The sequence below is a fragment of the Mesoplodon bidens genome, assembly GCF_964165515.1.
Source record: "Mesoplodon bidens genome assembly, chromosome: 1".
In the NCBI taxonomy this organism is placed as follows: Eukaryota; Metazoa; Chordata; class Mammalia; order Artiodactyla; family Ziphiidae; genus Mesoplodon; species Mesoplodon bidens.
This window is the reverse complement of record NC_138176.1, coordinates 104,828,409-104,855,989: the sequence shown is the minus strand read 5'-3', so window position 1 is coordinate 104,855,989 and position 27,581 is coordinate 104,828,409. Positions and strand designations below refer to the sequence as shown.

The following is a 27,581-nucleotide window of genomic DNA, read 5'->3' as shown; positions in this document are numbered from 1 at the left end:
CAGCCCTGGGGGGAAGGGGGAACCAGACATGGAGACCGCGGCATTGTGGTCCCACTCACTACTGGGCAGCAACCTGCCCTGGGATTCCTGCTGCCAGGGAACGTGAATGAACCCCCCTCCATCACCCTGCCTGGGGAGTGGGGGTGGTCTGGGGGGAGCAGAGAGGGGGCTTGGAGGGCTGGGGGGCGGGGCAATGTCTCGGCCAGGGTCGACCCACGGTCATTATGTGGTCAGCGGTGTCTGGTGACAGCTCGGGGTGGTGGGAGGGACAGGTGCCAGAGGGCGAAGCCAGCTCGGTTGAGGCTCACTTTAAAATTGGGCCAAGCGCTTGGACGCGCAGACGCCCCCTTCCCGTCGGGCGTTTCCTTTGCTTTTGGAGGGGAGCCCGCTCCCCACCAGCCCCGCACCGGGGTGAGCAGTGCCGGAGCGCCAGCGGCCGAGCCCCGCAGTGTGCCTGGCTCCGGAGGGCGCTCAGGTGGCCTCAGGTGCCGCGGGGCGCAGCGCCGGGGCGGGGCGCGGGTAGGGCAGGGCCGGCTGGGCGCGCACCTCGCCCCGCCCGCGCGCCGCCCCGCCCGCCCCGCCGGCCGGCGCAGGGCCTTCCCGGAGCTATTTTGAAAGTGACCCTGGGCTGGGCGGCCGCGGGGCGGCGGGGAGAGGCGCGGCGGGCGCGCGGGAACCATGACAGAAGATGACCGAGGCGGCGCTGGTGGAGGGCCAGGTCAAGCTGCGGGACGGCAAGAAGGTCGGGGCGCGCGGCGGGCGCGGGGCGGGCGTGGGGCGCGGGCGGCCGCTCACGCTCCCTCTGTCCCCGCAGTGGAAGAGTAGGTGGCTGGTGCTGCGCAAGCCGTCGCCGGTGGCAGGTGAGCGGGCGCGGGGCGCGGGCACGGGACGCGGGGCGGGCGGCGGCGGCCTCCTGCGCCTGGCCGGCCCGGAGCGCGGCCAGCTCGCCCGAAATAGCCGGCGGCGCCGGGGCCGAGGGCTGTAACCGGAGAGCGCTCCGGCCTCACCTCGGCCTGCGCCTGCCGCGGACGCCGGGACGCGGGACCCTCTCGCGACCGCACCGGGCCCGGGAGCCGTCATCTCAGACTCCAGGCCCGGGGCGGGGACCACCTTGGCAGAAGGGCGGATTGAGGCTCGGAGGGGCCTGCGGGAGCCGGTGGAGTCCCGAGGGGCGAAAGGGCAGGAGCCTATTCTGGCCCCCTCCCCCATCACGCAGCAGGGAGCATCCCAGAAAGTTCTGCCCCCGTTGGGGATTGAGTCGTGTCTTTGAATCCAAACGCGGATGGGTGTTCCGGGCAGCGCTGACCCCAGGCGGCCCTTCCACCCTCCCCAGGTGGAGCCGAGGCTGGGCCGCCAGGTAGGAACGAGAAGAGTGAAATGTACCTTGTGTGTGGGCTCCGTCCCGGGAGGAGAGGACGGCCCCCTCCCAGCCCCCTGAGCGGAGCCGGCCCCCCAGCCCGGAGGAGCCAGCTGGGAGCCCCGAAGCCGGGCATCTCCAGCTCAGCGGCCGGAGGCTCTGAGCTGTGCAGCTGCAGCTGTTTCCGGAGACAGGTGCCTTGGAGCCGGCCCAGGCCCCCGGGGGTCTGTGTGGGATGCTGGGGGTGTGAGCGCACGCTGCCTCACACGTGCCCGGCTGCCCGAGAGTCTTCCGGGACGCCTGGGGTGTCTGCCATTTCCCAGGCAGGGTGTGGAGGGCGCCCTCCCTGTGCCCCTCCCGGCTCCCCTCCTCCATCCCTTCTGCTGAGCCGGCTCTGGGAGCCTCGTGGTTGCGATAGAAGGGTCTGCTTTTGGCCGCGGACACACTTCACCTCCTGCCTGGGCCTCAGCTTCCCCTCCAAGGGGGCTTGGGCTCCGTGCACCCTTTGTTCAGCCGATCAGTCTTTCATGCGCAGCCCCTGCGTCAGGAGCTGTGGGGTCCTAGTCCTGGGGAGCTCAGGGACGCCTGGTGGGGGTGGGGGGTGGTCAGAGCTGGAGAGAGGGGGGCCCCAGCCGGCAGGGAATGGAGACACCGGCCAGCTGAGGGTGGCAGAGGCGGGGGTGAAGGCCGTGCTGATCCAAGAGGCTATGGCCCGAGGCAGGGGGCTGGCTGTTGGTTGGGGGTTGCTTGCCGGGGACGTTGGCGAGCCAGGGCCTGTGCGGGACTCTGGGACAGGTGGCCCACCCGAAGAGCAGTCCCGGGGTAGGCCTTGTCTCTCTTGGTAGGGGGGTAGTGATTTGCAGCCCCTGGTGGTGGATTTTATGCCAGTATCCGAGAGCGCTAGTTGAGAGGTGAGCTCTGGCTGGCCCTGAAGGTCACCTGTGAAGGGGGCCCTCACGCACTGCAGGGGAGTTTGCAGTGGGTCCTCAACACCGTAGACTCTGAGTCTGTAAGTGGCCTTGTGGTCATTGGGCCTTTCCTGGGTCTTACCACGTGCAGCCCAGCGGTAGAGAGCCAGGGGCGTCGGGGAAGAGCCTCCTCTGCCCTGGCGGGCGCCAGGGCTGGACTGGAGGGGAAGTCGCGGAGAAGAGGGGGAAGGCACTCGGGCAGGACTCGGCCGGGGACTGGGGCGGGGAGGGGATTAGGGGTAGTGGAAGGTACACGCGGCCCCTCTGGGCTGCTGTCCTCTGAGCCCTGCATCTCAGGTCCTGGTCCCCAGGGTCTCAGAACCCCTGCTGTCACTGCCGGTTATCTTAGCAGCGCCCCCTTTATCCTCACACTGCACGAGGGCCGCGGTCATCCTCTTATGGGTGCTTGGCCTGAGGCGGAGTTGCCAAGCTGACCCCGCCGGGCCACTGCCCGGCTCTCGCCAGCCCTCCCTCTCTCTCCCTCCCGGCCGGTGCCAGTGGCCACGATTCCCCGATGGGTCAGAGGCTCTGGACCCTCCTCGCTCTCCCCTCCCTGGCCCTTAGCTGATGAGCTGGCCCCTCTCTAGTGTGTTGGGGGGCCTGGCTGGGAGGGTTGCAGCCGCCTGGCCCCCCTTATCCTGAAGACCAGATCCCTCAGGTGGCCTTGGGGGCAGGTCCTCGTACTTGGGGTCCCCACAGCTAAGACTCCCCACATCCTGGCTGCAGCCAAGGGGGAGCCTGGGAAGGAGAGAGGAGGGGCCGCCCTGCCTTCTCATCATGAAAACCCAGGACTCTTGTTTTTGAAAAGCGTTTCCTTCCCAGGAGGGCCCACAAGGAGAGGTTGGGAGGGAATCAGGGGCTGCAGGCGGGTGGGGGGTAGGAGGGCCCCTCTCCGCTTTGGGTCTTTTCTCCTGTTTTTGCTTTTCTTAACCAGGACCACTTATTCTTCTTACAATAAAGTTTAGTTAGTGGAAGGAAGGAAAAGCTCTGATTTTTTTTTTTTTGTGGTACGCGGGCCTCTCACTGCTGTGGCATCTCCCGCTGTGGAGCACAGCCTCCGGACGCGCAGGCTCAGCGGCCATGGCTCACAGGCCCAGCTGCTCCGCGGCATGTGGGATCTTCCCAGACCGGGGCACGAACCCGTGTCCCCTACATCGGCAGGCGGACTCTCAACCACTGCGCCACCAGGGAAGCCTTGATTTTTTTTTTTAATAGATCTTTATTGGAGTATAATTGCTTCACAATACTGGGTTAGTTTCCGTTGTATAGCAAAGTGAATCAGCTATACCTATACGTATATCCCCATATCCCCTCCCTCTTGCGTCTCCCTCGCACCCTCCCTATCCCACCCCTCTAGGTGGTCACAGAGCACCGAGCTGGTCTCCCTGTGCTGTGGGGCTGCGTCCCACTAGCTAGCTATTTTACATTCGGTCGTGTATATATGTCCATGCCTCTCTCACTTCGCCCCAGCTTCCCCCTCCCCCCGCCCCCGTGTCCTCACTTAAAGTGATGAAAGGGAAAACCTCTCATTGAAAGAAGTAACAATCTTTATAAAAGGCAGTAGTACTTCGGTGGGATTGTGCTCCTTGGGGTCTCGACCTCTGTCCTGGCCAGAGAATTCATGCCTGGATCCTTTCCCTTGAGAGGAGGGTGGTCTGGGCCCACCCCTGGTGACCCTGGGCAGCCTCTCTCTTCCTCCCCGGGTTGAGGCTTAGGATGGTGGGAGGGGTGTCTCTCGTGTGGCTGCCCTGTGGCAGGGGCGGCCCACCCACGGGTGAGGCACCCAGAGGGGTCCTGAGCAGCCAGGGCGACTCCCCGGCCCTCCGCTCCGAGGGCCCTGCTTCACCAATTCCTGTGCAAGCTGCTGGGGCTTTATTCAGCCCAGAAAAGCCACCGGGAGGGACCCTGACTCCTGAAGCTGGCAGGGCCTTTGGGGGGTCATTATAGGCACAGGGGCTGAGACTTGCTGACCCAGGTGGTCTGGCCCACAAATGATTGGGTGCTGCCTCCTGCCCACAGCCCCTTGGCCGGCTGGGGGCTCAGCACCTGCTCCTTTCACTGAAGGTGAGGTATTAGTTCAGTATCCTCTTCCTATCCCTGTCCTCAGACAGGTGCTGAATTCCTGGAGGGCAGGTCCCTGACTTAGCATCACCCCTCACAGGCAGGCTGGCAGGGGCTGGGACCTGCCAGGTGAGGTGCTGTGAGCCTAGCCACTCTTGGCAACATCTGGCCCTGCAAACTTGCCCGGGAACCGGGGCCTCGGGACACCTGCCCTTTAAGCCGCCTGAGCTGTCCCACTGGCCTGTGCCCGTGCCTCTCCTGTGCAGTGGCAGCTCTGCTAACTGAGGTGGGCGCATTCCGAGAGGTTGGGGGTCCCAGGTGGTGATGGTGGGGAGGGTCCCTTCTCCGGTCCCACCTTCTGGCCTTGGATTAGCCGTGTCCCCCAGAATGGGCGTGACTTCTCAGTCCTGGGCTGGGCAGGCACTCAAGGACAGGGTGTGGGTGGTGGCTAGCCATTCCATCCCCATGGAGACCTCGACAAGGGGGCCAGGGCTTCCTGCAGCCCCTGGTTCCGGACTGGGAATCGGAGCACCTGAGCTCAGGTCTCGCCTCTGCTCGGACCAACTGTGTGCCCTGGACGAGTCCTAGCTGGTCCCTGCGGAGGGTGGATGGGTGGTGGGTGTGCATTGGGCCTGGGGCACCGTGCACTCTCGCTGCTGCCGGTGAGGTTGTGGTAGCCTGCCTGTGGGTGCCCGTGAAGCCCCCTTGCGCCCTGCATACACAGTGCACGCGCTTCCCCCCGCATTGGATCGGGAACAGGCCTGGACCTGTGGGTCAGAGGGGGGGTCCCTCTGGGCTTCAGCCTGAGGCACCGGCTGGCAGGCCCGGTCAGCAGCCCCCATCCCCAGTGCTCGGCTGCCCGCAGGCCGCTGCCCAGCTGCTCTGCTGAAGGCACTGCCCAAGGTCACTGTGACCTCCGAGGGCTAAATCCAACAGCCGCTCCTCCGGCTGTGTCCCGTGGGTGGGCGTCAACCTCCGTCTCCTCTCCCAGCTCCCCCTGCCCCCAACAAGGCCCGGAGGTTTGCGTCTTCCCGGCCACCCACCCTCCCCAGGCTCTCGGCCCCGGGCTGTAAACGCTCTGAGTGCCCATGACTGACTCCATGGTTATTTTTACATCTTCAGACGCGTGTGTCCAGCTGCCTGTGTGCACGCCGCCTGGTGTCTGATGGGCCTCTCAGGCTCACGTGTCCGGGACAGAACCCCAACCCTGCCCCCTGCCCCCGGCCCCGCACCCCCTCCCCCGGTGCCCCCCTCCCCAATCCAGCATCACCCTCCTCTTCCTTTCCCTCACCCCATCATCCACCCACCAAGAGGTCCCATGAGTTAGCGCTGCCTCCGCAGAGGGAAGGCCCCTCCCGCTGTCACCATGGTTACCGCAGAGCCTAGCTTTGGGCCCCCTTTCTTCTGCTCGGCCTAGGCCAGCAGCTCCTCTGGCCTGGACAGCTGCAGGGGCCTGGAGCTTTGCTGTCACCTTGTGTCCCTTCGACACACGCAGCCAGGCTGGGCCCTCTTTGCTCACAGCTCTCAGGGCCCCTGGTGTGCTGGGATGCAGCCTTGGCCTGGCTCAGCAGGCCCACCTGGCTGGAGCCTGCCTACACCTTGGACCACTCTTCCCCTCCCTTCATGCCAGCCCTGCCCATTGGGTCCCTGCCTCTGGGCTTCTGCACTGGCTGTTCCCTCTAGCACAATACTGTTCCCTGAGGTGCTGCCGGGCTGGCGCCTTATATCCCTTGGGAGTCCATTGTCCCTTTGGAAGAGACTCTGACCCCTGTGCTCAGGCCCCATGACAACCGCTGTCATCAAATGCCGTCCACCCCCAAATGCCGTCTACCCCTGCCATCAAATGCCGGTCCCCTCAACAGCTCTTCCTCAGAGTTTTCTTCTTTATCGACCTTTTTCAGCGTTTCCCCTCTTGGGTTTCAGCTCCGCAGAAGCTGGGCTGTGTCCCCTGGGTCCCCGGATTGTTTGTGAGTGGAATGAACTGGGCTGAGGGCTATGGGGGAGGCCGCCCCGCTGAGGGACGGAAAAGGAGGTGGGGTGGGTTCCGAGGAGCCCCATTGGGGGTCTTTCAGTGGCCCACTACGGGCAGAAGAGGGCAGGGGTGGGCTGACCCCAGAGGCGGGTACGCTCCCCTGGGTTTCATGGTGACGGGGAATGTCCCCGGCCCCAGGCCGAGGTCCCTGCTCATCCCACGCTGTGCTTGCTGGTGCGTGGCAGTCACCGAGGGCCTCTATGTGCCAGGCTGGGGCTGTGCTGTTGCCTTGACTCCGCAGGGTGCGTGGCGTCTGTTTCTCAGCTGGAAAATAGAGGCTCTAAGAGCTGAGGGACGGGTTCCCAGACACGGATGTGGGACGTGAACCGAGTCAGCTGGTCCCCACGGTGGCGCCCGTGCACAGTGGTGGAGTGTGTGCGTGTGTATGTGCAAGCGTGCAGGTATGCATGTGTAAGCACATGTGTGTGAGCACGCACGCACGCGTGATCAAGTGTGTGGCTGTGCACGTGCACAGGAGTGTGTGTTTGTGCCTCTGCGTGCACACCCTTGGTTTAATCTGTGGCACTTTTGTCATTGCCCCATCCGAGCCTCCTTTCACTACGATGACCCCAGTCCCCTCCACCCCTGGCCGAGAGCTGCCCCGGCAGCGGCAGCGAGCCGCCCAGGCCCTGAGGCGGCTTCATCTCTTACCCCTGGAGTCCGGGCGCCCAGGGCCAGGTTGCAGCCTGGCTGTGCCCCTGCAGCTCCACACTTCAGCTGGATGGGTGCTGCTGTGAGCGGGGTCCTCAGGCCCTCGCGGCCCGCGTGGAGAGAAAGTGGCCACGTGAGTGGGTGGCTCGGAGCGCGGGGTGGGGAGGCCAGTGATGTTCCCTTGGCAGCTGACCGGGAGACCTCACCGAGTGACCAGCCTCGCTGGGCTTCTTGCGAGGGGCGCAGCCCTGGGTGCTCCCAGCGAGGGTCCCCTGTGGAGCTGGCCAGTCGGTGCAGGCTCCCATGTCCCTTTGTGTGGCGCGTCTGCAGGAAAGGCTGGTGATGTCACTGCTCCCTGGGGGCACTGGTGCTGTCTCTCCCGGGCACAGCCTGCTTTGTCTCAGGCCTAGACCTGAGAATTTCTGTTTCTCCGGTGCCTGGTACTGAACAGCTTTCCACTAAACAGCGCTCCTCACAGAATAGGTTTTCAGAATAGGATCAATTCATGGCCCGAAGTGATCAGGAGGGAGAGGGGGTGGAGCAGCTGCCCATCAAAGGGCCCCACCCACGCCCCTCCCAGGAGCGGAGTTCTGCCTCAGCTAAAGGTGCCCACTGCGGGGGTGCTGGAGGGTGCCGGGGAGCTGGAGGGTGCTGGGGGGGCTGGAGGGTGCCGGCTGAGTGGCTGGACAGCAGCTGCGCCAGCTGTAGCCCGGCTGTGACTCTGGGCAGCTTCCACCAGGCAGAAGATGGGGCTGTCACACAGCCGCGACCCTTGCCCTGTTCTGTTCATATGTAAAATGAAATCAGTGACGCTGAGGGTGTGTTGGCTTCCTGGGGCTGCAGTAATGAATTGCCACAAACTGGGGGGCTTGAAACAACAGAAATGTGCTGTATCACAGTCCTGGAGGCTGGAAGTCCGAAATCCAGCAGCGTTCTCCCGCTGAAGGCGCTGGGGAGCACCCTTCCCACCTCCTCCGGCTCGGGCAACTCCAGGCCTCCTGGGCTTGTGGGCACATCACCCTGTGACTTGTCTTCTCGTGGCCTCTCCTCTGTGCATCCATGTTTCCTTTTTTGTCTCTTATAAAGACACTCGTCTTTGTTTTTTTTTAATAAATTTATTTATTTATTTTTGGCTGCATTGGGTCTTCGTTGCTGCACGCGGGCTTCTCTCTAATGGCGGTGAGCGGGGGCTACTCTTCGTTGCGGTGCGCGGGCTTCTCATTGCGGTGGCTTCTCTTGTCGCGGAGCACGGGCTCTAGGTGCGTGGGCTTCAGTAGTTGTGGCTCGCGGGCTCTAGAGCGCAGGCTCAGTAGTTGTGGCGCACGGGCTTAGTTGCTCCGTGGCATGTGGGATCCTCCCGAACCAGGGCTCGAACCTGTGTCCCCTGCATTGGCAGGCGGATTCTTAACCACTGCACCACCAGGGAAGTCCCAAGACACTCGTTTTTAGATTTAGGGCCACGCGGATAATCCTGGGTGACTCATTTTGAGATCCTTACCTTGTTCACATCTGCAAAGACCCTTTCTCCAAAAAAGGTCATGTTTGCAGATTTGGGGGGTCACGACATGGACATGTCTTTTGGGGAGCCCCCATTCACCCCACTGCAAGCAGGCGAGGGTACGCATTGATTCTCAGATCTCTGTAAGGAGTAGGATGTGAGCTGCATTTCAGACAGAGCCAGGATCCAGAAAGATTGCACCAGCCCAGGGAAAAGGGTCTCGGGGACACATGTTGGCTCTTCCATGTAGGTCCCCAAGCCAGCCTTGCAAGTGCAGACGTCCAGGGTGGCAAGACCTGCTTGGCAGCAGGAGGCGTCTGAGGAGCGTGACGTATGGGGCGACACAGGGGCTCGTAGCAAACTAGGCTCTAGACTACGAGTCGGCAAACCAGGGCCCTGAGCCAAATCCGGCCCGCTGCTTGTTTCTGTTATAAAGTTTTATTGGAACACAGCCATTCACTTATGTGTGGTCTGTGGCTACTTTCACAGTTCAGTAGTTGTGACAGAGACTGCGTGGTCCAAGTAGCCGAAAACAGTTACTGTCTGACTCTTCACAGAAAGGGTTATGGACCTTGCTCTTGGCTATATCACTGGGATCATAACTCCTAGAACAAAGGGGTGACAGTCTGGCCCTGCCTTGCTGTTAAGGCCACAACTAAAGCGAATGGTCTTTCCTGTGACAGAAGGCCCTCACCCTCATCTGTGCCAGGGGATGGGGCTGTCACTGCTCCAGCAGATGAGGGCCTGCCTTCAAGAGCTCACCTTCCAGGGTGGGGAGTGGGGAGACTGGAAATAGACAGGGGACAGACAGCTACCTAGAAAAGCCACTGAGAGATGCCGGCCTTCCCTGGGGAGAGGAGTGGCAGGAGGGGTCGGCGTGTCTGGGGGTGGGGCAGCCCGTGTGGCTGGCAGGGCTGTCCTCAGGCCCGTGGTCCCTTCCCTAGCTGCCTCGGTGGCTTCCCTTTGTCCACACACATTTTTACTGGGAGTCTTTCTGTGCTCACCGCCTCCCCAGGCTTTTACCTCTTGGGCCTCTGGTGACACATCAGGGAACACTTCCATAACAACACATGCCCTGCATGCCACGTGTGTGACTAATTTCTCTCCGGGCCGGGCCACGAGTTTCCTAAGGGAGCCATGCTCGGGAGAGAACACGCTGGAACCCTTGGGTGGGCAGATGGGTTTTTGTGGGTTCTGGGATTTTGTTTGTTTCCCTCAGAATGAGAACATCTTTGCTTTTCTCTGACATAAGCATTTCAAACACTACAAACAGGGTCGCAGATAGGAAGATTTTGTAAATACAGGCGTGTCGGAGCCCAGTCACCCAGGCTGATCTATGTACTGCCTGGGGCTGCTTTCACGCCCGACGACGGCAGAGGTGGGTGGCCGGGACAGACTGTCCACCCTCTGCCTTCATAAGGAAGGGGCTGTGACTGTGGTTTGATGGCAAACAGGCAGGAAGCACCACCCTTGTTCTCCATCTGGTGGCAAAGATGTCTTGAGTCAAGCTCGTTGTGATCTGGTTGTCACTTGGGTCTGTGGGGCTGCTTTTCCAGGGTGCGGGAGTTGGGCCGGAGGAGGCAGTTCATCGCTCCATCCCCTGCCGTCCTCTTGTGCCCGCTCCTCTGTCCTCTCCTGCCCGGACGAGGGGGCTTGATCGTCGAGCGTCCGTGCAGGGCTCAGGGCTGTCTGACACTTCAGTGTTCAGGTGTTCACATTAGGCCCTGGACTCCTCACCTTCATCAGAGACGGGGCGGCGGCCGTGGTGGGTGCGCTTAGGAGGGTCGCTCGTGCTCTGATCTAGGGCGGTTCGCCAGGGCCACACAGGCGGCCAGGAGCGCCGGGGATACCAGCACAGCGATTAGGGTGTTGAGGGAAATGGGAACTTGAGACAGACTCTGGCGCGTCCCCTGCAGGCTCTCGGGGGCGGCTCGTATCGGGTCTGGCAGAGGGACCCAAGCCCAGTGGTCCTCCTGCCCCTCCCCGGCTCTGGAGTCTGGGTCACACCCTGGAAACAGAGAAATCCAGGAGGTGAAGTGGGTCTGGGTGTGGCAGGAAGCCACCCTTGCAGGGCCGAGGCGGGAGGCCTGAGTCCCTGGGCAGGCTCCGTGCTGTCCTGCCAGCAGCCTGAGTGTGGCCCCCGTGGCCCCAGGGTCTGGGGCAGGCTGGAGGCCCTGGCTGGGGGCCAGAGTCAGGTGGGTGGGCCAGCCAGGGGGGGTTCTGAGCCCACTTCCGCTGTGTGGCCCGGGGCCGTGTGGGTGGGGTCACCCTCTTGCACACGAGGAGGTGGAGGCACAGGGTGGCCGGGGAATTGCCCGGGGTGTGCCTGGGGCCCAGACTCTCGGGCGAGGGGCTGCTGGGGACGGGGCGGTAGCTGCACTGGGCCTGCGTGCCTGACGCCATCCCCCCGCGCCCTCCGCAGACTGCCTGCTGATGCTGGCCTACAAGGACAGGTCAGAGCGAGCCAGAGGGATGCGGGAACGCAGCAGCCTCGCGCTGGAGGACATCTGCGGCCTGGAGCCCGGCCTGCCCTACGAGGGCCTGGCCCACACACTGGCCATCGTCTGCCTGTCGCAGGCCGTCATGCTGGGCTTCGACAGCCGGGAGGCCATGTGCGCCTGGGACGCCCGGATCCGCCATGCGCTGGGTGAGGGTGAGTGACACCGGTGCAGGGCTCCGGGGGCCCAGCCTCTGTCCTGCAGTATCCCGCAGGCCTCACCGACGGGCTGCAGAGGCCAGGACGCGACTCCAGGCCACGGAGCCCAGTGCTTGCTGAGCGCCCTCTGCTCGGCTGCAATTGGGGCGGGGGGCTGGGGGCTGGCCCCTCTTGAGCTCCCTAACTTGACCCCATTCATCTGAACTAGAGTTTTTAGCCCCAGCGGGCGGCTGGCTAAGCAGAGTGATCTGCAAGTGCTGCCCTTTGCTTCTCACCGGGCCGCCTGAGCCCAGAGCCGGAGCAGGAGGAGCGGTGTCCCTCAAGGGGAGTAGCGGGGTGCAGGGAGTGCTCTCGGGAGATGTGGGGACCCAGCCCACCTCTCAGCCCCGCTGCCCACCCAGCTGTGTGAGCAGAGGCGGGCGGGCCCCCAGCTGAGCCATCAGAACCCATGATATTTTAAAAAAAATTTTAAAAAATTGAAGTAGAGTTAATTTACAATGTTGTGTTAGTTTCAGGTGTCCAGCAAAGTGGTTCAGTTACACACATATACGTATATTCTTTTTCATGTTCTTTTCCATTATAATTTATTACAGATAATGAGTATAGTTCTCTGTGCTATACAGTAGGTTCTTGTTGTTTACCCATTCTATGTATAGTAGTGTGTATATTTTAACCCCCACGTCCTAATTTATCTCGAAACCTGTGATATTTTAACACCATATTTAAAAATTTCAAAATTAAAGCCAAAAGCCTGTGACGAATAAAGTGTCAGAATTTAGAGTGAAGCTGGGCTCCGAGCCACCCTCAGACATTCCCGTCCTCAGCTGCCCCAGCACCACAGCCAGCCTGGTCTCGATTCACACATTTGCTGTTTCGCTCACCGTGGGCTTTTTGCATTAATTTTTGTTGTTTAAATAATCATTAAAATGTCAGTGATCTTGGCCACTGTTTTGTGCCCAGGTAAGAGCCTTGCTCACCTCAAGCCAGCCCAGCCCGGCTAGGGGGCTGCGGCCCCTCCCACCTCCGGGCATCCCCAGAGCAGTCCCCTAGTCTGGGGATGTGTGGACGGCTCAGTGAGGGGATGCAGTGGCAGAAGGGAAGAGCCGCACCTTTCCAGAAAGTTCTGCGGTTGGGGGTTCCCGCCAGTTCAGCCTGGCTCAGGGCACGGCTCCTTTTCTGCTACAGGGCAGGCAGGGCCCTTGCACAGAGGCAGCTGGCGCCCTGTCTTGGCACCTTGACAGAAATCACCAGGACACTGATGGGGTCGCTGGCCTCCTTGGGCCGGGCATGGCAGGCCCTCAGGGCTTCCTTGCCTAGGAGCCCCTCGACGCCCCACTGCAGGGGCTTGGGTGGGGCTCAGGGAGGAGGAGGTGGGGCTGGGACTGGGCCCCTCTGGGTTGGAGATGAGGCTGGTGGGCATGGGCGGGTAGGCCACTGTCCACTCCTGGGCCCGGCTGCTCCGGGGTGCACCCTTTCCGAGGTGGGAGGCATCTGGGGAGAGGAGACCATCCTGCTGAGGGGCTTCATGGGCAAAGCGCCGAGCCGAGGTAGCAGATGAGATCTCGGGGAGCAAGTTGTCCTGCTCGGCACCAGGGAGAACCCCTAACTGGAGAGGGAAGGGGGTCCACGGTTTCCCGAGCGTCCCTGTGGTCAGGCTGGGCTGTGAGGCAGACCTTAGACTCTCCACGGACCAACGGGAGGCTGGGCCTCCTGGGCCTCCGTTTCCCCATCTTTGAAATGGGACCACAGCAGCTACCCTTAGCGGGGGTTCTCAGAGGACGTGCTGTGAACAGGAGTCCTGAGGCCGCGGACCTACCAGGAGTCGCATGTGAGCTTTTACTGGAGCTCGCCGGGGCCGAGTTAGGATGGGGAGGGGGCCCCCTGAGGATGGGAGAGGTGAGTGTAGCCACCTCGGGGCTGGACGCTGTGCTGGGAGGCGGGGCGGGGCAGACCTGCCCTCTGAGCTGACCCTGGGATGCTGCGCCCCCCTCCCCCGCCTCTGCCCCAGCGATGCCCTCTCGCCCCTGCCCCGCCCTCAGTGCACAGGTTCCACGTGACCGTGGCTCCAGGCACCAAGCTGGAGAGCGGACCCGCCACCCTGCACCTCTGCAATGACATCCTCGTCGTGGCCAGGGACGTCCCTCCGGCCGTCACGGGGCAGTGGAAGCTGTCGGACCTCCGGCGCTATGGGGCCGTGCCCAGCGGGTTCATCTTTGAAGGAGGGACCAGGTGTGGGTACTGTAAGTATGTGGGCCGTGGGGACCCTGGGCTGTGGGCAGCCCCAGACCTCCCGGCTTCCCGGCCCGACCGTGGTTCAGAGCCGACCCTCCTGCTTGCAGCTGGCCTCTCAGGGACACGGCAGGGTTATGTCTTTTAACGTCGAACCCAGACCCTCAGCTGTCTCTGTTCTTGCTGTTGGAGGGTGGGTGCTTGGAGGCTGAGAGGAGGGCCCCTCCCGCAGGAAGCCCGTGCATGGGCCACCCGGAGGCAGCTCATGGCCCTACGTCCCAGGTCACAGAGCATCAGAACAGCTCAGGTTGGCTTTAAAAAAAAGGGGGGGGGGAAGAAGAATAGATGCATTTATTGAGGATGTGCTGAGAAACTCCGTAGTGGACCCGCCAGCTCCCTTGGCCCTCCCAGGCTGGACGTCACAGGTGGGGGCCGAATGCGAGGGCCCAGCAGTGAGGCAGGGGTCCCGAGGGCCGAGGTGGTGTCCGAGCTCCAGCAAGCTGTCCTCCAGGCCGGGAAGGGCATGGTGAGAGTGGGGGATGTTCCAGTGCCCCCAGCCTGCTGGTCTCCGAGTTGGGGGCCACTGTGGACCTGCTGTCACTGCAGGGAGCGAGAAGTCCCTTCCCTCCTCCCCAGAGGGGCCGAGCCTATCTGCGTGGCCTCCCCGGGCTTGCGGCCAGCCGAGTGCCTCCTGCTGACCAGCTGGGCGGCCTCGAGGGCCACGGTCAGTGTGCTGGGCTGTGGGCTGTGCATCCCCACCTCCGTTCAGCCTGGGACCCTGGTCAGGGGGATCATCGGCCCCTCCTTCGTGTGCAGGGTGGATGGAGGCTCTAAGCCAGGGGCGACCTCTCTCCACCTCCCCACCCCCATAAAGGGGCATTAACCGCCCCCCTCTCTACCACCCGCAGCCTCATGAGAGGACGAAGATGGCAAGGGCCTACTGCAGGGTCTGGCACACTCTCGGTATGGCCAGGATGGGGGTCCACCTGGCTCTGGGGCCTCGGTCATGCCTGGATTTCTCTGGACAGAGGACACGGTTGTGCTGTGTGCTGGGCATCTGGCTCCCTCATTCCGCAAGGGGTGTGTGAGGTGGGACAGGCTGATCTGGCCCAGCCGGGCAGCCCGAAGGGCCCTGCCTTTGAGGGGACAAGATGTAAGCTTCAAAGGCGCTTAGCAAACAGGTGAACAAGCAGGTGAGGGCCAAGTTCCTGCTCAAGGCAGCAAGATGTCTATAGCCACTGAATTGTATGATGCTCCCTGGTCCTGGGCTTGGGGGAGGTTAAAAGCTTGGAGAGGCAAAGAGAGGCAGGGAGGGGTGATGTAGCGGAGGCGTGGGTGGACCTCTGGGGCAGGCAGTTTGGTGCAGTGGCCCTGGAGTGGGTGGGGCAGCTGCAGACAGCGCCCGAAGGGCCTTGACCGTGGCTGGGCCTGTGCATTTCCCACCTGGAGTTTTTGAGCATGAGCGAGGGGTGAGCACAGCTGTTGGCCTGCCTGCCTGGGCTGTTGTGGAAGGACGCACGGGACACTGGCCAGAGTCCTTCTGCTGGGCAAGCCCTGGGCCACCTCGTCTTTGGTGACAGCAGCGGGTGGTGCAGGGGACCCCGGCCCAGCTTTGTTTCCCTCCCTTGCGTGGCTGGCCGGGAGTCGCAGGTCACAGCATACTTGGCACATGGCGGCCCTTCCCTTCCGAGATCTCCTCCATGTGGAGCCCTGGAGCTGCTGGGGGCACGCCGGGCAGGGTCGGAGGGAGAGACCAGCGTCCTGGCTGGAACTGTGGAATCCCTGCGCGCTGAGGCTCAGACAGGATGGCTTGTGGCTGCTTTGAGGACTGGGGTTCAGACCTGGGGTTGGTGCTGGCGTGTGCCCTCGAGCAGGGGCAGGCCAGGAGGACCGGTTCCTTGGAGACCGTTTTATTTGCCCCAACATAATGTAATAGAGCCCTCTGGATATTTTTCCCCTGAGGCCTCAGGGTTGAAAATTCCGACTCTTGGTGTGGGTGGGCTCCTTCTGCGATCGTCAACAATTCCAGGCGTCGGAGCAGCGCTTCCTGCGAGGGCAGAAGCTGAACCTCGAGCCGCTGTGCCTTCCCTGGGTCCCCAGCGTGAACTGTGACAGGGCTGCCCTGGTGCTTCTGCCCGAGGCCTCGGGTTAACTCTGTCCACCAACGCGGGCTGGCCCAGCGGATCTGCCTTGACCGCAGGCCGGACATTCTCCCTCCCGCTGAGGGACCCTGGACCGCGAGAGTCCCCCTTGGGCATCCTCATCTCCCCTCCAGGCTGTCTGGAGGCCCCTGGCCAAACCCACCCAGTCAACAGTGGCCGAACACGGTGGTGGGTGGCTAGGCCAGCCTGTCCCGACCCTCTGCCCCCAGCAGGTCCCACCGGGCTCCGTTCTCTTCCAGGGACAAGCTTGCCGCTGCTCTGCTGGTTTAAGCCAGTTTTTAGGCTGTTACCGGACTCGATGCAGGGCTGGGTGGGAAGGGGCGGTGCACCCCTGTGCGTGTGGTCAGAGCACCAGGCCACTCAGGACCCGGGCCGTCCTGGGAGGAGGGCAGCTAGTTCAGGTCCAGGAAGGGGTGTGAGTTAGGGTCCTGGGGCCACGTAGCAAATGACCACAAACCGGGGCCTTAGAACAACACAAATCTGTTCCTTCACCGTTTCGTTCAAAGTCAAAGTTGGGGGAGGGCTGGGCTCCCCCGGGGGCTCCAGGGGAGGGTCTTCCCTGCCTATTCCAGCTCCCGGGGGGGGCCAGGTGTGCCCGGGCTTGTGGCCGCATCACTCCCGTCTCTGCTCCGGCATCACGGGGCGTCTCTGTAGGACACCAGTCGTTGGATTTAAGGCCACCCCACACTCCGGGATGGTCTGTCTGAGAGCCTTCACTTGAGCACACCTGCAGAGACCCTTTTCCAAATAAGGCCACAGCCATAGGCTCCAGGATGTGAACCTGTCCTTTGGGGCCACCGTTCAGCCCTCGACAGGGGTCACCTGAACTGTGAAGGTGCCAGCATCCAGATCTCGATGAGTCTCTGGGCACCGGGACAGAGAGTGGGTTAAAGTCCCCAGAAGGCCCTGGAGGGTTTTGTATGTAAAGACTCAACATCTTCTCCCCTGGGGCAGGTCCCAGCCTGGACCCTGGGCCCCCCAGCCCACACCCCCTGGGCCCTCAGCCTCAGACCACTCCAGAGAGCAGTAACTCGACCCTGGCCCCCTTCACCCATCCTGAGGCATCAGTGACTGGATGTCAGGAGAGGGCCCTGTTAGAGTGTGGAGGAGGGGTCGGGCAGGTGTGACCAGGACCTGGCAGGTGTGCGGGGGGCTCTGTGTGGCTCTGGGTACCGCGTGGGTGGACGTGTCCTCTCTGTGGCCTCCACATGGACGACAGCCTGTTCAGATTATTCGGATGGGGGTTGGGCTTGGTGGCCGGGAGCTTGAGGTCCCCCAGCGTGGCCCGATTCTCTCTCTCTGGGGTGGTCATGGCCCGCTGTGTGTGTTTAGGGCTGCAGGGCAGGGGCAGGGCATGCTGGTGAGGGTGGCACAGAGATTTGGGGGCCCTTCCCCACCAACAGGCTCAGCAGGCAGGGAGAATGGTGGGCCCGGGAGAGTAGGGTCTGTCCGGTGTCTGGAGCCCAGGGAGGGCTTTGGAGAGGGCCAGGGGGCATTTGAACAGGGCCTAAGCATGAATGGAAGTTTCTAGGATGAGGGGCCCCAGAGGAAGTCCCCGTCCTTTACATTGGCAGGTCCTGTCAAGGGCACTTCAAGGGCATTTCCACATCCATATGAGCCGGCTGCGGACAGGATCGGGGTCCTCGGATGCTGAGGAATTCAGCAGGTGGTGGTGGGCGGGGGTCCAAGGCTGGCCCCTGAGTCTGTGCAGGCTGCTCCCCCTCTCCTTCTCCCTAGCTCCTCGGGGTCCAGGCCATCCTGTCAGTCCCTTGGGGTGCAGTGAGCATTTTTTTTTTTTTTTTTTTGCGGCACGCGGGCCTCTCACTGTTGTGGCCTCTCCCATTGCGGAGCACGGCCTCCCGACGCGCAGGCTCAGCGGCCATGGCTCACGGGCCCAGCTGCTCCGCGGCATGTGGGATCTTCCTGGACCGGGGCACGAACCCATGTCCCCTGCATCGGCAGGCGGACTCTCAACCACTGCGCCACCAGGGAAGCCCTGCAGTGAGCATTTTTAAATGATTTTTATATGTGCGTAAAAGATGAAGCTCTGAACTAGGGAGAGACCGTCTTGCTACACCTGCCCAGCTCTGAGAAGCCCTTAAGTGCCTCTTTTGGGCCTTCGTGGTCCAAATGCTGGTCTCGCTGGAACTGCTGGAGCCCTGGTCTTGAAACCCAGGAATCTTGGGGAGGAGGGAATGCATTCAGGGGCTTCTCTGTGGCCTGCACTGGGTGAGGGGTTGGAGCTGGGAGCACACGGCTGGGAAGACTCAGCCTATGTGGGAGGACACAAGGCGTTTAGAATCCTCGGGGGCACAAGGGGAGCCGGGGAGGGCCACAGACCCCAGCCCGGGAGCGTTGGGGAGGCCCTCTGGAGGTGAACCTGACTGGGGCCTCTGAAGGGTGAATAGGAGTTGGCCCAGCTGCCGAAGGTAGGGAGGGCTGGGGGGAAGAGAAAAGGTGCTCCAGCCATACATTAAGCTCTGCTGAGTGACGGGAACAGTGTGTGCGGGGTGGCAGAAGTGAGGTAAGAGGAGGAATCTGGACCAGAGTTTGCACTGTGTTTCCAGGGTAGCAGGGAGCCATCAAAGGTGCTAGAGCAGGACAGTGCCACCCACAGATCTGTGTTGAGGGCGACAACTGTGGCCCCAGGGTGCAGACGGGATGGAGGCAGGGGCTGTGAGTGGGTGCGAGATGTGGATCTGCTGAGGCAGGGTCCTGCTGTGGGCAGCAGCTGGGTGGGTGGGCAGGGCCTGTGGGTTCAGGAATGTTAAGGCGGTGAGTGAGAGGGGGAGGGAGGGCGGGCCAGCCTGCGGTGGGTGGGGAGGAGGGCAAGGCGAGGCGAGGGTCCCAGCAGGGTGGGCCTGGGCTGAGCCGTCCATTGCTTTGCCCATGGGGGTGGGGCAGGCGTCCCAGGCTGGGTTGCAGCCCGTGCAGAGGCCCCGTCAAGAACCTGTTCAGGTTTATACTTGGAGGTTGAGTCTGCCCTTGGGATCTAAGGCCCCTGTCACATTTCTGACAGGTTTGTGGTTGATTTCAGCCCTCTGCCCTGAAGTCTCTGCTCTGGGGGTGGAAGTTGGGCCCGGAATCTGTCACCCTTTTGTAGTCCACTATGGCATTTGCACACAGGGGTGGTTCTGGGCGCTCTGCATGTCCAGGGAGGCCTCAATTGCACAGGGCCAGGGAGAGATGGGGCTGGGGTGATGGTCACCCCAAGAGACCCCCCTGCAGGGCCCCATACTTCGTGGGGTTCTAGGTCCTCACACCAACCCTATGTGGTGTGTGCACATCCCCATTTTACAGACAGGGAAACTGAGGCACGGAGCTGTCCATGAGCTGCCCTGGCCTGTCCCTCTGAGCGTGGTGGAGCCGAGGTCTGGCCCTGTGGGGACCTGACCCCACACTGTGTGCCCTGCTTTGCTGTCATCCAGCCCAGCGCCTGCCTGGCACTGGGGTTAAGTGGGGCGGGACCAGACACTTTTCAGCGCTCAGGAGACTCGGGGATTCCTTTTTGGGGTGTTTTGCTTCAGTCTGTTTCCTCCTAGGCAGAAAAGCAGGCCCTGTGTCCTCCTGTCCTTGGGGACGTGCAGGGTGGCCTCTTGGGACCATCTGGATGTGATGGCATGCGAGCCTCATCCCACATCTCCAAATGGGAGATGCCCACCGTGTGCAGGCGGCGTTGTCAGGGCAGGCGGCTGGCATTCAGCAGCGGCCGTGAGGACGCGAGGTGCCTGCACTGTATGGCTGCCTCCTGCCCGGATGGGGGTGGGACGGGCTGAAGAGGGTGGGGAGATGGCTCGCTTGAGGATGGGACAGAGCCTGCTTCCTGGAGGAGTTGTTTGCTTTTTTGTCTTGCTTGTTTTAGTTCTACTGTGGCAAAACACACATAACACAAAATGTACTATTTAAACCACTTGTAGCATATAGTTCAGTGGCAGTGAGCACATTCGTGCACATGATTCTGCCCCCATCACCACCACCATCCCCAGAATCTTTTCATCTTCCCGCACCCTGTCCCCATTAAACACTCTCTCCCCATCCCCTCTCCCCGCCCAGCCCTGCACCCTTTATTCTACTTTCTGTCTCTGAGTTTGATGACTCTAGGGACCTCATATAAATGGCATCATGCAGGATTTGTCCTTTTGTGCCGGCTTGTTTCACTCAGTGTAGTGTCCTCAGGGTTCATCCACGTTGTAGCAGGTGTCAGAAGTCCCTTCCTTTTTAAGGCTGAATCAGGTTCCACCGTATGGATGGACCACATTTTGTTTCTCCATCCATCTGTCGATGGACACTTGGATTGCTTCCGCATTTTAGCTATTGTGAATGATGCTGCTATGAACGTGGGTATGCATATATCTCATCAAGACCTTACTTTTAATTCTTTTGGGTGTGTGCCCAGAAGTAGAATTGCTGGATCAGATGGTGGTTCTCTGTTTAATTTTTTGAGGATCTGCCACACTGTTTTCCCCACGACTGCCCCATTTTACATTCCCACCAACAGTGTACGAAGGGCCCAGTTTCTTGACATCCTCACTAGCACTTGTTTTCGGTTTCGTTTTATTTTTATTTTTCTTTGCTGTTTAAATAGTAGTCCTCCGAGTGGGTATGAAATGATCAGGTGAAATTTAAAACTTCATTTCGAATGAACTTATTTCATTGAACTTTGCTTCTTTCACCCCAAATAAGGGCAGAGACAAATGAAACGTTAATTACTAGATGTTTTACTCTATTAGGAAACTCTGTGCAAAATAATATCCCAAGGGGCTCAGTTAGCTGTGCCAACTTTCTGACTGATAATCAGTGCTGTCTGGACTTGAGCTTTCTAGAACCTTCTCGGCAGGAAAGTCCTCCAATGCCTTCAGACTCTGTCCTTGACTGGACTTCACCGTGGGGTCTTTGTCAGCAAAGGGTGGAATGCTTGTTCTCTAAGGAGCTGGGGACTGAGCTCTTAATAGGGTCCAGTGACAAAGGTCTGGACACTGGAGATTAAAGACTAACTTCAGATGGGAATCGGCCGGGATCTAACTGGGCTCATTGAATGTTTGAAGGAAGGCCTTTCTTTCTCACGGCTGGTGAATCTTTGAGTTGAACACGATGCTTTTCCACTGGAGATATTTATAACGCGGGCGAGTTTTGCTGCACCCCTGGGGATCCACAGCGTCTGTGTCCGTGAACCCGCAGGCGGCTGTTTCCTGCTCCGCAGGACTGTCTCCTCCGTCTTTAATTTCCCGTGTTATTTATTGCTGCGGGACAGACACCCCAAACTTAGTGCTGTTTCCTGTCTTGCGATTCCGTGGGTCAGTGGTCTGGGCAGGGCTCTCAGGGCTCTCTCTGCTCCGCATGGTGCACTGGGGTCACTCGGGCAGTGGCGTTTGGTGGGTGGCCTCAGGCACGGCCTGGGGCCCTGGTGCTGGCTGTTGGCCGGGACACCTCAGTTCTCCTCCGGGGCCTCGCCCTCCAGCAGGACAGCCAGGTTTCTCACAGGGTAGCTGGTTCCAAGAGAGCAAACGTGGGGGTCTCCAGCCCCTAAGGCCTTGGCCCCAAACCCTAAGGAGCGTCCCTCGGTTACTTCCTGTGGCGCAGACCCCGGGAGAGGGGAGCGGCCCCGCCTCGGGGTGGAGGATTCACGGACGTGGATGAGAGGAGGCACGGGGGGCGTCGTGGCAGTGACCACACCGGTACAACGTGGCAAAATGGGTCCAGGCCCTAGCTTGCCTCCCCTCCCCCCAAACAGACGAGCAAACAAGAAATGAGGAGAGCCCTTCCCTGGGGATGGGAGGGGGCCTGGCTGCCTCCACGCCCTGCTTTCCATCCACACTGAGCGTGGGGGTCTCCTGGGCGCCTGGCCCTGGGTTAGACACAGGGGACTGCGAACGACTCAGTAGTGGTCCTGCCTCAAGGTGCTGGGCCTGGCGGCCGGGACAGCATCAGACCCGGGAGGTAAAGGGTCGGGGGGTCTGCCCCAGAGGAGGTGTCCCCTGAAAGCATCACCGGGTGAACCATCAGGAAAGGCCATGTTACCCGAGAACAATCTCAACAGGCAAAGGGGTGTTACGGGTGGCTGAGGGGAGTCGTGGAGGGGGACGGCCGCCCCGGGGGAGGTGTGTCAGGCAGGCCGGGTACACCTAGGGAGCTTGTTGCCCCCAAAGCCTGGGGTGGGGAGGGGAGCCACGGGGCAGCAAGAGGTCGCCGCTGGGTCCGGAGGCCTTGTCCCTTGGTTGTGAGGCTCAGGCGGGCCCTCAGAGACGCACGGCCCCCCACAGGAGCTCCTGGAGCCGCCGCGGAGGCCGGGTGGCGGCCGGCTCAGGCTCGGGAGCTCACAGACGCCCGTGGAATGCCACCGGCTCCGCTCCCCCCGTAATGTGGTTTTTTATAGTCGGGGGACTGACTGTGCCGAGGCCTCTGCCAGCTGACCGTAAGCTCCGGATTAGAGGCCTGGCCCCGGGGAGAGGGGGTGGCCGGGACGGGGCCTCCTCCCTGCCCGCCCGCCATCGGCCAAGGTCTCGGGCTCGAGTTCTAGGTTGGGAGGGACCATCCCCCAACCCAGCCCCTCTGGGCAGCGAGCCTTGTGGGTGCCCCTGGGGGCCCCCAGGGTGGGCCTGGCTCTGTGTCTGGTCAGACGCTCCGTGGTGCCAGGACGTGGCCCCTCTCTGGGCGTCCATTTCCTCACCTCTCGAGCAGGCGCGTCACCGGTTTGGGCCCTGGTGGCCGCCCAGGGGCACGGCGGCCTCACCACGTGTGGGACTGGCCCGGGTCCCTGGGATTCAGTGCCGGCGAGCGTAACCGGGACAGTTTTAGTGTGCCGCTTCCCCGTCTCCCCCGGGCACCCTCCTTCCAGAGGGAGCAGGCCTTTCTTTGGGCAGAGGGAGGAGGGCGAGGCACCGAGGGATTCCTGTGTGGTGACACCACGCCGGGCGTCCAGCCCCCGTGACCCGGTGTCCCCATTCACTCGGCCACGGGACTTCATTCACGCTGGCGGGGCTCCGGCCCAGCGCAGGGCCCTGCGGCCGCTCTCCGCCCTGACATCTTGCAGGCCCACGTGCCCCCTCCACCCAAGCCCCCTGGGCTGGGATCCCAGCCGGGCCTCCCCTCTGTCAATGGAAATAATCAATAAACCATCAATAATAAGAATAGAAAAGAGTTTTATTTGAGCCAAACTGAGGACTAGCCTGGAAACCTGCTTCCCAGATGACTCTGGAAAAGCAGGGTTTTCAGCACAGTTTTATATCTTGTTAGAACAAAGAACATCAAAGAAGTCAGGGTGACATTTCTTCAAGGTTTCAAAAAATAATAAAAATAAAAAAACAGACCAGCGCGTACACAGAGAGTCAGCGTGGCCTTGGCACCTGGGAGGGAGGCTTACCATTGAAGGAGGAGGGCGCTGGTGCCCCAGGGGGAGGGACATTTATTTAATCTTTATGTTTAACATGGACAGTCTTTACTGCTGGTCGATGTGCCCTTTTCTCTAATAATTAAAGCAGATGTACAATTTGATAGACCACAAATAGGCTATTTTAGTTAGCATCAAATTCAAGTGAACTCGTGTATAAGCCACGATGACTTTCCCGTATCTCAGTATGTAAACGTGTCTTTTATCACCTCTGTGGGTGCGAGCCCCGAGGCTGGATCTCAGCCCTGCAACTGCGTACCAGGGGCTCCAGTGCCCCCCACCCAGAAAACGAGCCCGGGAAGAGGGGAGGGGCTTTGAGGTGGGCCAGGCTGCTTCGTCTGCAGGGCAGGTGCCACCGCCTGTGTTTTGCCAGCTTCCCCTCGCCACAGCCCGGGTGAGGAAACCAGCTCTCGCAGCCGCCCTCCTGGATGTGCACCCCCCGCCCACCCCTCAAAGGAGCGTGGGCCAGAGGGAGGGGCTGCTGGGCTCTCCACTCAGCCAGGGCGCCCTCCCCGGCCTCCTCCGTGACCCCCAACCTCCAGAAGTCACCCCAGCTCCTCTCACCGGCCCGGGAGACGAGAGATGGCTGACGGCTCAGGGCCAGCGGGCAGGACGCCCTCTCCCACCTTGCTGATGCTGTGCAGCCCGGACTCGGGCTGGGATGGTGCCCTCAGGCCTGGGAGAGCCGGCCTGTGGCCTGAGCCGCCTGCATGGCTCACGTCACCACAGTGCCGTGGGGACATCGCTGTGGTGCTCGGGGGGAGGTCTCACGGGTTGGCTCAGGCTTTTGTGGGCAGTCCCCGCCCAGCGGCCCTGAGCCCACCCTGCAGGGGCCCCACCGACCCGAGCTCTGGCCAGGCTGACACCGGGGTCTGTCCTCCCTCTGCAGGGGCTGGGGTCTTCTTCCTGTCCTCGGCTGAGGGAGAGCAGATCAGTTTCCTGTTCGACTGCATTGTCCGTGGCATCTCCCCGACCAAGGGCCCCTTTGGGCTGCGGCCTGTTCTCCCAGGTGGGTGCCGGAGTTGGGGAGCCTGGCCTGGCGGGAGGGTCAGGTGGGCTGCTTGATCTCGGGCTCCCGGGGGCATTCACACCGGCACAGCCCCTCCTCCATGGGGTCTGAGCTGCTGGGACGCTCAGAGGCCGAGGCTTCCGGTTGGGACAATTACTGCAGCTGCACCAGGTGGGCCAGCAAGAGGCCCGAGCCCGAGACCCCGAAGACCTTCCAAGCCGGCCCGTCTCCCAGACCTGGGCTGGGCCCTCGCCTGAGGTCTCTGGGGTCAGGACTGGCTCCGTGGGAGCCAGAGTTCGGGCTGGAAGTCACCTTGTGAGCTGGGGTCTCAGCGCATCGGGTTGGTAGGTGCCAGGGCTACATGAGCTGGCCTGGTCTTCTCTCCCACTTCCCTGGCTGTGGCTGGGACACTGCTCTTCAGGAGTCCTGGACCAGGGATGGCGCTGGACCGCGGAGGGCCACGCTACCTGGGCACTTCCTCCCACAGGGTGAGGTCTGCCCTCCCCTCGGGGAGGGCGAGGAGGCCCAAGCCCATGGGAGGGACAAAGGCTGGTCCTTGTCATCGCAGCTTCCTTTGACCGAGGCCCTCTGGGTGGGTGGTTCCCAGGGTCACCGATACTCCCCTCGCCCCAGTGAGGCAGTGCTTGTCCCCTTGTCCAGGTGGGAGACCAAGGCCTGTGGCCGGGGAAGCAGGTGGTCAGTGAGCTCACATCCCTGGCCTCCTTGCATGGGCACCATAGCCAGGTCGGGGGCAGGTGGACCTCCTAGGGAGACAGTGGCTGGCGACGTGCCAGGTCCCCTTTCTCCCAGCGTGGGCCCCTCAGCCCCGCAACCCCCCAGGCGGGCCCGGGGGGCGGGCTGGGGAGGAAGGAGGCAGTTCATGTGACCAGAGCCTCGCCGCCCGGGCTCTGCTGGGGGTGGGGTGCGGCAGCGCCCTCTGCTGGCGGCTTCCCGCATTGCAGCCGCAGGTAGTGGTGTGGGTGGCCGGGATCAGACGGGGGCTGGCGTGGATGGGGCAGGTGTGGACAGCTGGGGTGTGGATGGGGCTGGTGGGTCCCTGCTCGCTGAGCCTGGCCGGTGTCGTGTTGAAAGACTGTGATCTTTGGGGACTCTTCAGATGTGGCCTCCACTGGGTCAGCAGCCTTAACACTCTGAGATTTGGGGGTGTCTTCTCAAGCTGACCACTGCTCGGTCAGACCCACTTGGGCACCAAGGCCCAGAGGCAGGACCTGCCTCACATACAGTGGGGAGGGGGAAGGGGAGAAGATAGAGTTCCGGGGTCCATCCTGCCCCAGGCATGTCCTGTGCATTCCCATCTTGGTCCCATTGCGCGTGGCGTGCACTGTCTCTGCTCCCACGTTTTGCAGTCTTGGCTGTGAGGTTCAGGAGGGCAAGTGGTGGGGCTGTGAGTTTGTCCGGCGCCAGCGTCCTGCTGCCTCACCAGCAGCAGGAGGGTGTGCCAGTGTCCTGACCCACTGCAGGACTGTCCGCTTTGGGGCATGGGACATCTGCTGGTGGCCAGGGGGGGCTGTCCTTGGGCCCAGGACACAGGATGACCGGGGACCTGGACGGGGGTGGTTTGAATACCCTGAGCTTGGTGTCTGGCAGCTGGGGTGCTGGCGTGGGGAGGAGCTGGGGCTCCCAGGGGCTCTGTCGTGGTGTTGCGACTGGACCGAGGTCCACACGGCCCTGGCTGGGGTAACTGTGATGTCCTGAGCAGTGGGTGGGCCGCGGGGACAGGGCTGGGGCCGCCTCTTCGCTGACTGTCCTCTCTGCTGCAGACCTGAGCCCCGGGGGCCCTGCCGTGGAGGAGCGAGTGGCCCAGGAGGCCCTGGAAGCCCTGCAGCTGGAGAAGCGGCTCAGCCTCCTCTCCCACTCCGGCTGGCCGGGCAGTGCAGGTAGGGCCATGGCCTGGGCCGTGAGGGAGGGCCAGTGGCCCTGGGGCTGGGGCTGCCCCTTTAAGGCAACCTCCCAGCTCCTGTTCGTTCATTCATGCCCCTCCCTCTGTTCGTCCATTCGTTCTCTCACTCATGATGCCACACTCACTAAGCTCCAGCCTGGATGCTGATCGTAAGCATGGTGCCGCCATGGGTGCTGGCTGGCGGGTTGGGTTTGAATTCCTTCCCAGCCACCGGGGTGTGGCCTGGTGAGGCTGTGGCTTCACCGTCTGTGCCCACACAGAAGGCTCAGGGGTACTGGCTGCCGGGAGCGAGGCCCCTCAGCTGCTGCGCTCCGCGGGGAGATGGACAGAAAGGGCCGGCAGCCCTCGAGGGGATGCTGCAGCTCCCGGGGGTGGTGGGTGGGGGGCTACACTTGGGTCTCCTGGGCCAGAGGCGGGGGAGCTCTGCGGGCCCTCTGTCCTGTGTGATTGTCGCCAGTCCCACGGGTGCAGAGTGGGGATGGTGGCCTCTCCGTGCAGGCCCCTAGAGCTGGGGGCTCAGGTGTGCACGGGCTGCCACCTTCCTGGAGAAGGGGCTCACGTCTGGTTCCCAGGGGGACGGCAGGGAGGGGACTGGTGTGGGCGAAGGGGCCATCTTGGGTGACGCTGGGTGTGGAGGTCCAGGCAGGGTGTGGGTCAGCCATCCCAGGGTGGCGACTGGAGACCAGAGAGCGCAGGCCCTCAGCAGGGCAGGGGCGTGGGGGGGCTAGACATCAGCTCCCACCGAGGCTCCCCAGCCCACCCCGGGCAGCCCGAGCCCCCCAGGAGTCTCAGACCCCGACTCTCCGCTCAGGGGACGACCGCAGCCTGTCCAGCTCGTCGTCAGAGGCCAGCCACTCGGACGTCAGCGCCAGCAGCCGGCTCGCACCATGGCCAGAGCCGTCCCTGTCCTTGGCGGGCGCGTCGCCGGAGGATCTTGGGCTGGCGGCTGCCCAGGCCCCCGGGGAGGCCGTAGCGGGTGCCTCGAGGCCACCCCCCAGGCCGCTGCGGCCACGGCAGCTGCAGGAGGTCGGCCGCCAGAGCTCCTCGGACAGCGGCATCGCCACGGGCAGCCACTCCTCCTACTCGGGCAGCTTCTCGTCCTTCGCAGGCAGCAGCCTGGACGTGTGGCGTGGGGCTGACGAGCTGGGCTCCCTGCTCAGCCTGCCGGGAGGCGGGGTGCCCGAGCCCAGCCTGTGCGCCTGTGCCCCCGGGGCGGCCGAGTACCAGGTGCCCACTGCGCCTCGGCCCCACTACGACACGCCCCGCAGCCTGCGCCAGGTGGCCCGGGACCAGCCCCCTGCCACACAGGGCAGTGCCAGCGACGGAGCCGCCGGGGACTCGGGCGGCCGTCCGTCGGCGGGGTGTCCCTCCGGCTGGCTGGGCGAGCGACGGCGGGGACAGGCGACAGAGGCCCCGTCGGGGCCAGGCGAGCCCTGGGAAGCGGGCGCCCCCCACGCAGGGCCCCCTCCGGCTCTCTTTTCCGCGTGTCCCGTCTGCGGAGGACTGAAGGTAAATGCCCCTCCCTGAGGGCGGTGGCTGCGTGGTGGGTGGTGCCCTCGTGGGGCTGGGCTCGGTGGGGCAGCCTGGGGGCCTGGGGATCCAGCCTGCAGGGAGGGCCGCGGACGCAGCTGGAAGTGCGTTCCGGAAGGT

The 27,581-nt window shown here is 62.7% G+C and overlaps 1 protein-coding gene across 5 annotated transcripts; it reads left to right on the top strand.

Annotated features, from left to right (window-relative positions):
- The first annotated feature begins 609 nt into the window (after nucleotides 1-609).
- DOK7 (docking protein 7) lies at nucleotides 610-27,581 on the top strand. 5 transcript variants are annotated; one of them, XM_081233228.1, is made up of 7 exons: nucleotides 610-742; nucleotides 815-860; nucleotides 10,990-11,220; nucleotides 13,357-13,463; nucleotides 23,785-24,010; nucleotides 25,792-25,908; nucleotides 26,743-27,581. In XM_081233228.1, exons 1-7 carry the CDS (start codon nucleotides 689-691, stop codon nucleotides 27,456-27,458), a joined length of 1,497 nt encoding a protein of 498 aa, XP_081089354.1. In that variant the 5' UTR covers nucleotides 610-688; the 3' UTR covers nucleotides 27,459-27,581. The 5 variants fall into 5 exon arrangements, with proteins under 5 accessions (XP_081089354.1, XP_081089350.1, XP_081089351.1 ...); XM_081233224.1 differs by having other exon boundaries at nucleotides 13,263-13,463; nucleotides 23,891-24,010; XM_081233225.1 differs by having other exon boundaries at nucleotides 620-718; nucleotides 13,263-13,463; nucleotides 23,891-24,010.

Bases quoted from the DNA above. Each gene is read 5' to 3' on its own strand.
- DOK7 (XM_081233228.1), top strand. From the start codon at position 689: ATGACCGAGGCGGCGCTGGTGGAGGGCCAGGTCAAGCTGCGGGACGGC. The intron at 11,221-13,356 runs GTGAGTGACACC...CGTCGTGGCCAG, and splicing joins CCGCCATGCGCTGGGTGAGG to GGACGTCCCTCCGGCCGTCA. The intron at 25,909-26,742 runs GTAGGGCCATGG...CTCTCCGCTCAG, and splicing joins CGGCTGGCCGGGCAGTGCAG to GGGACGACCGCAGCCTGTCC.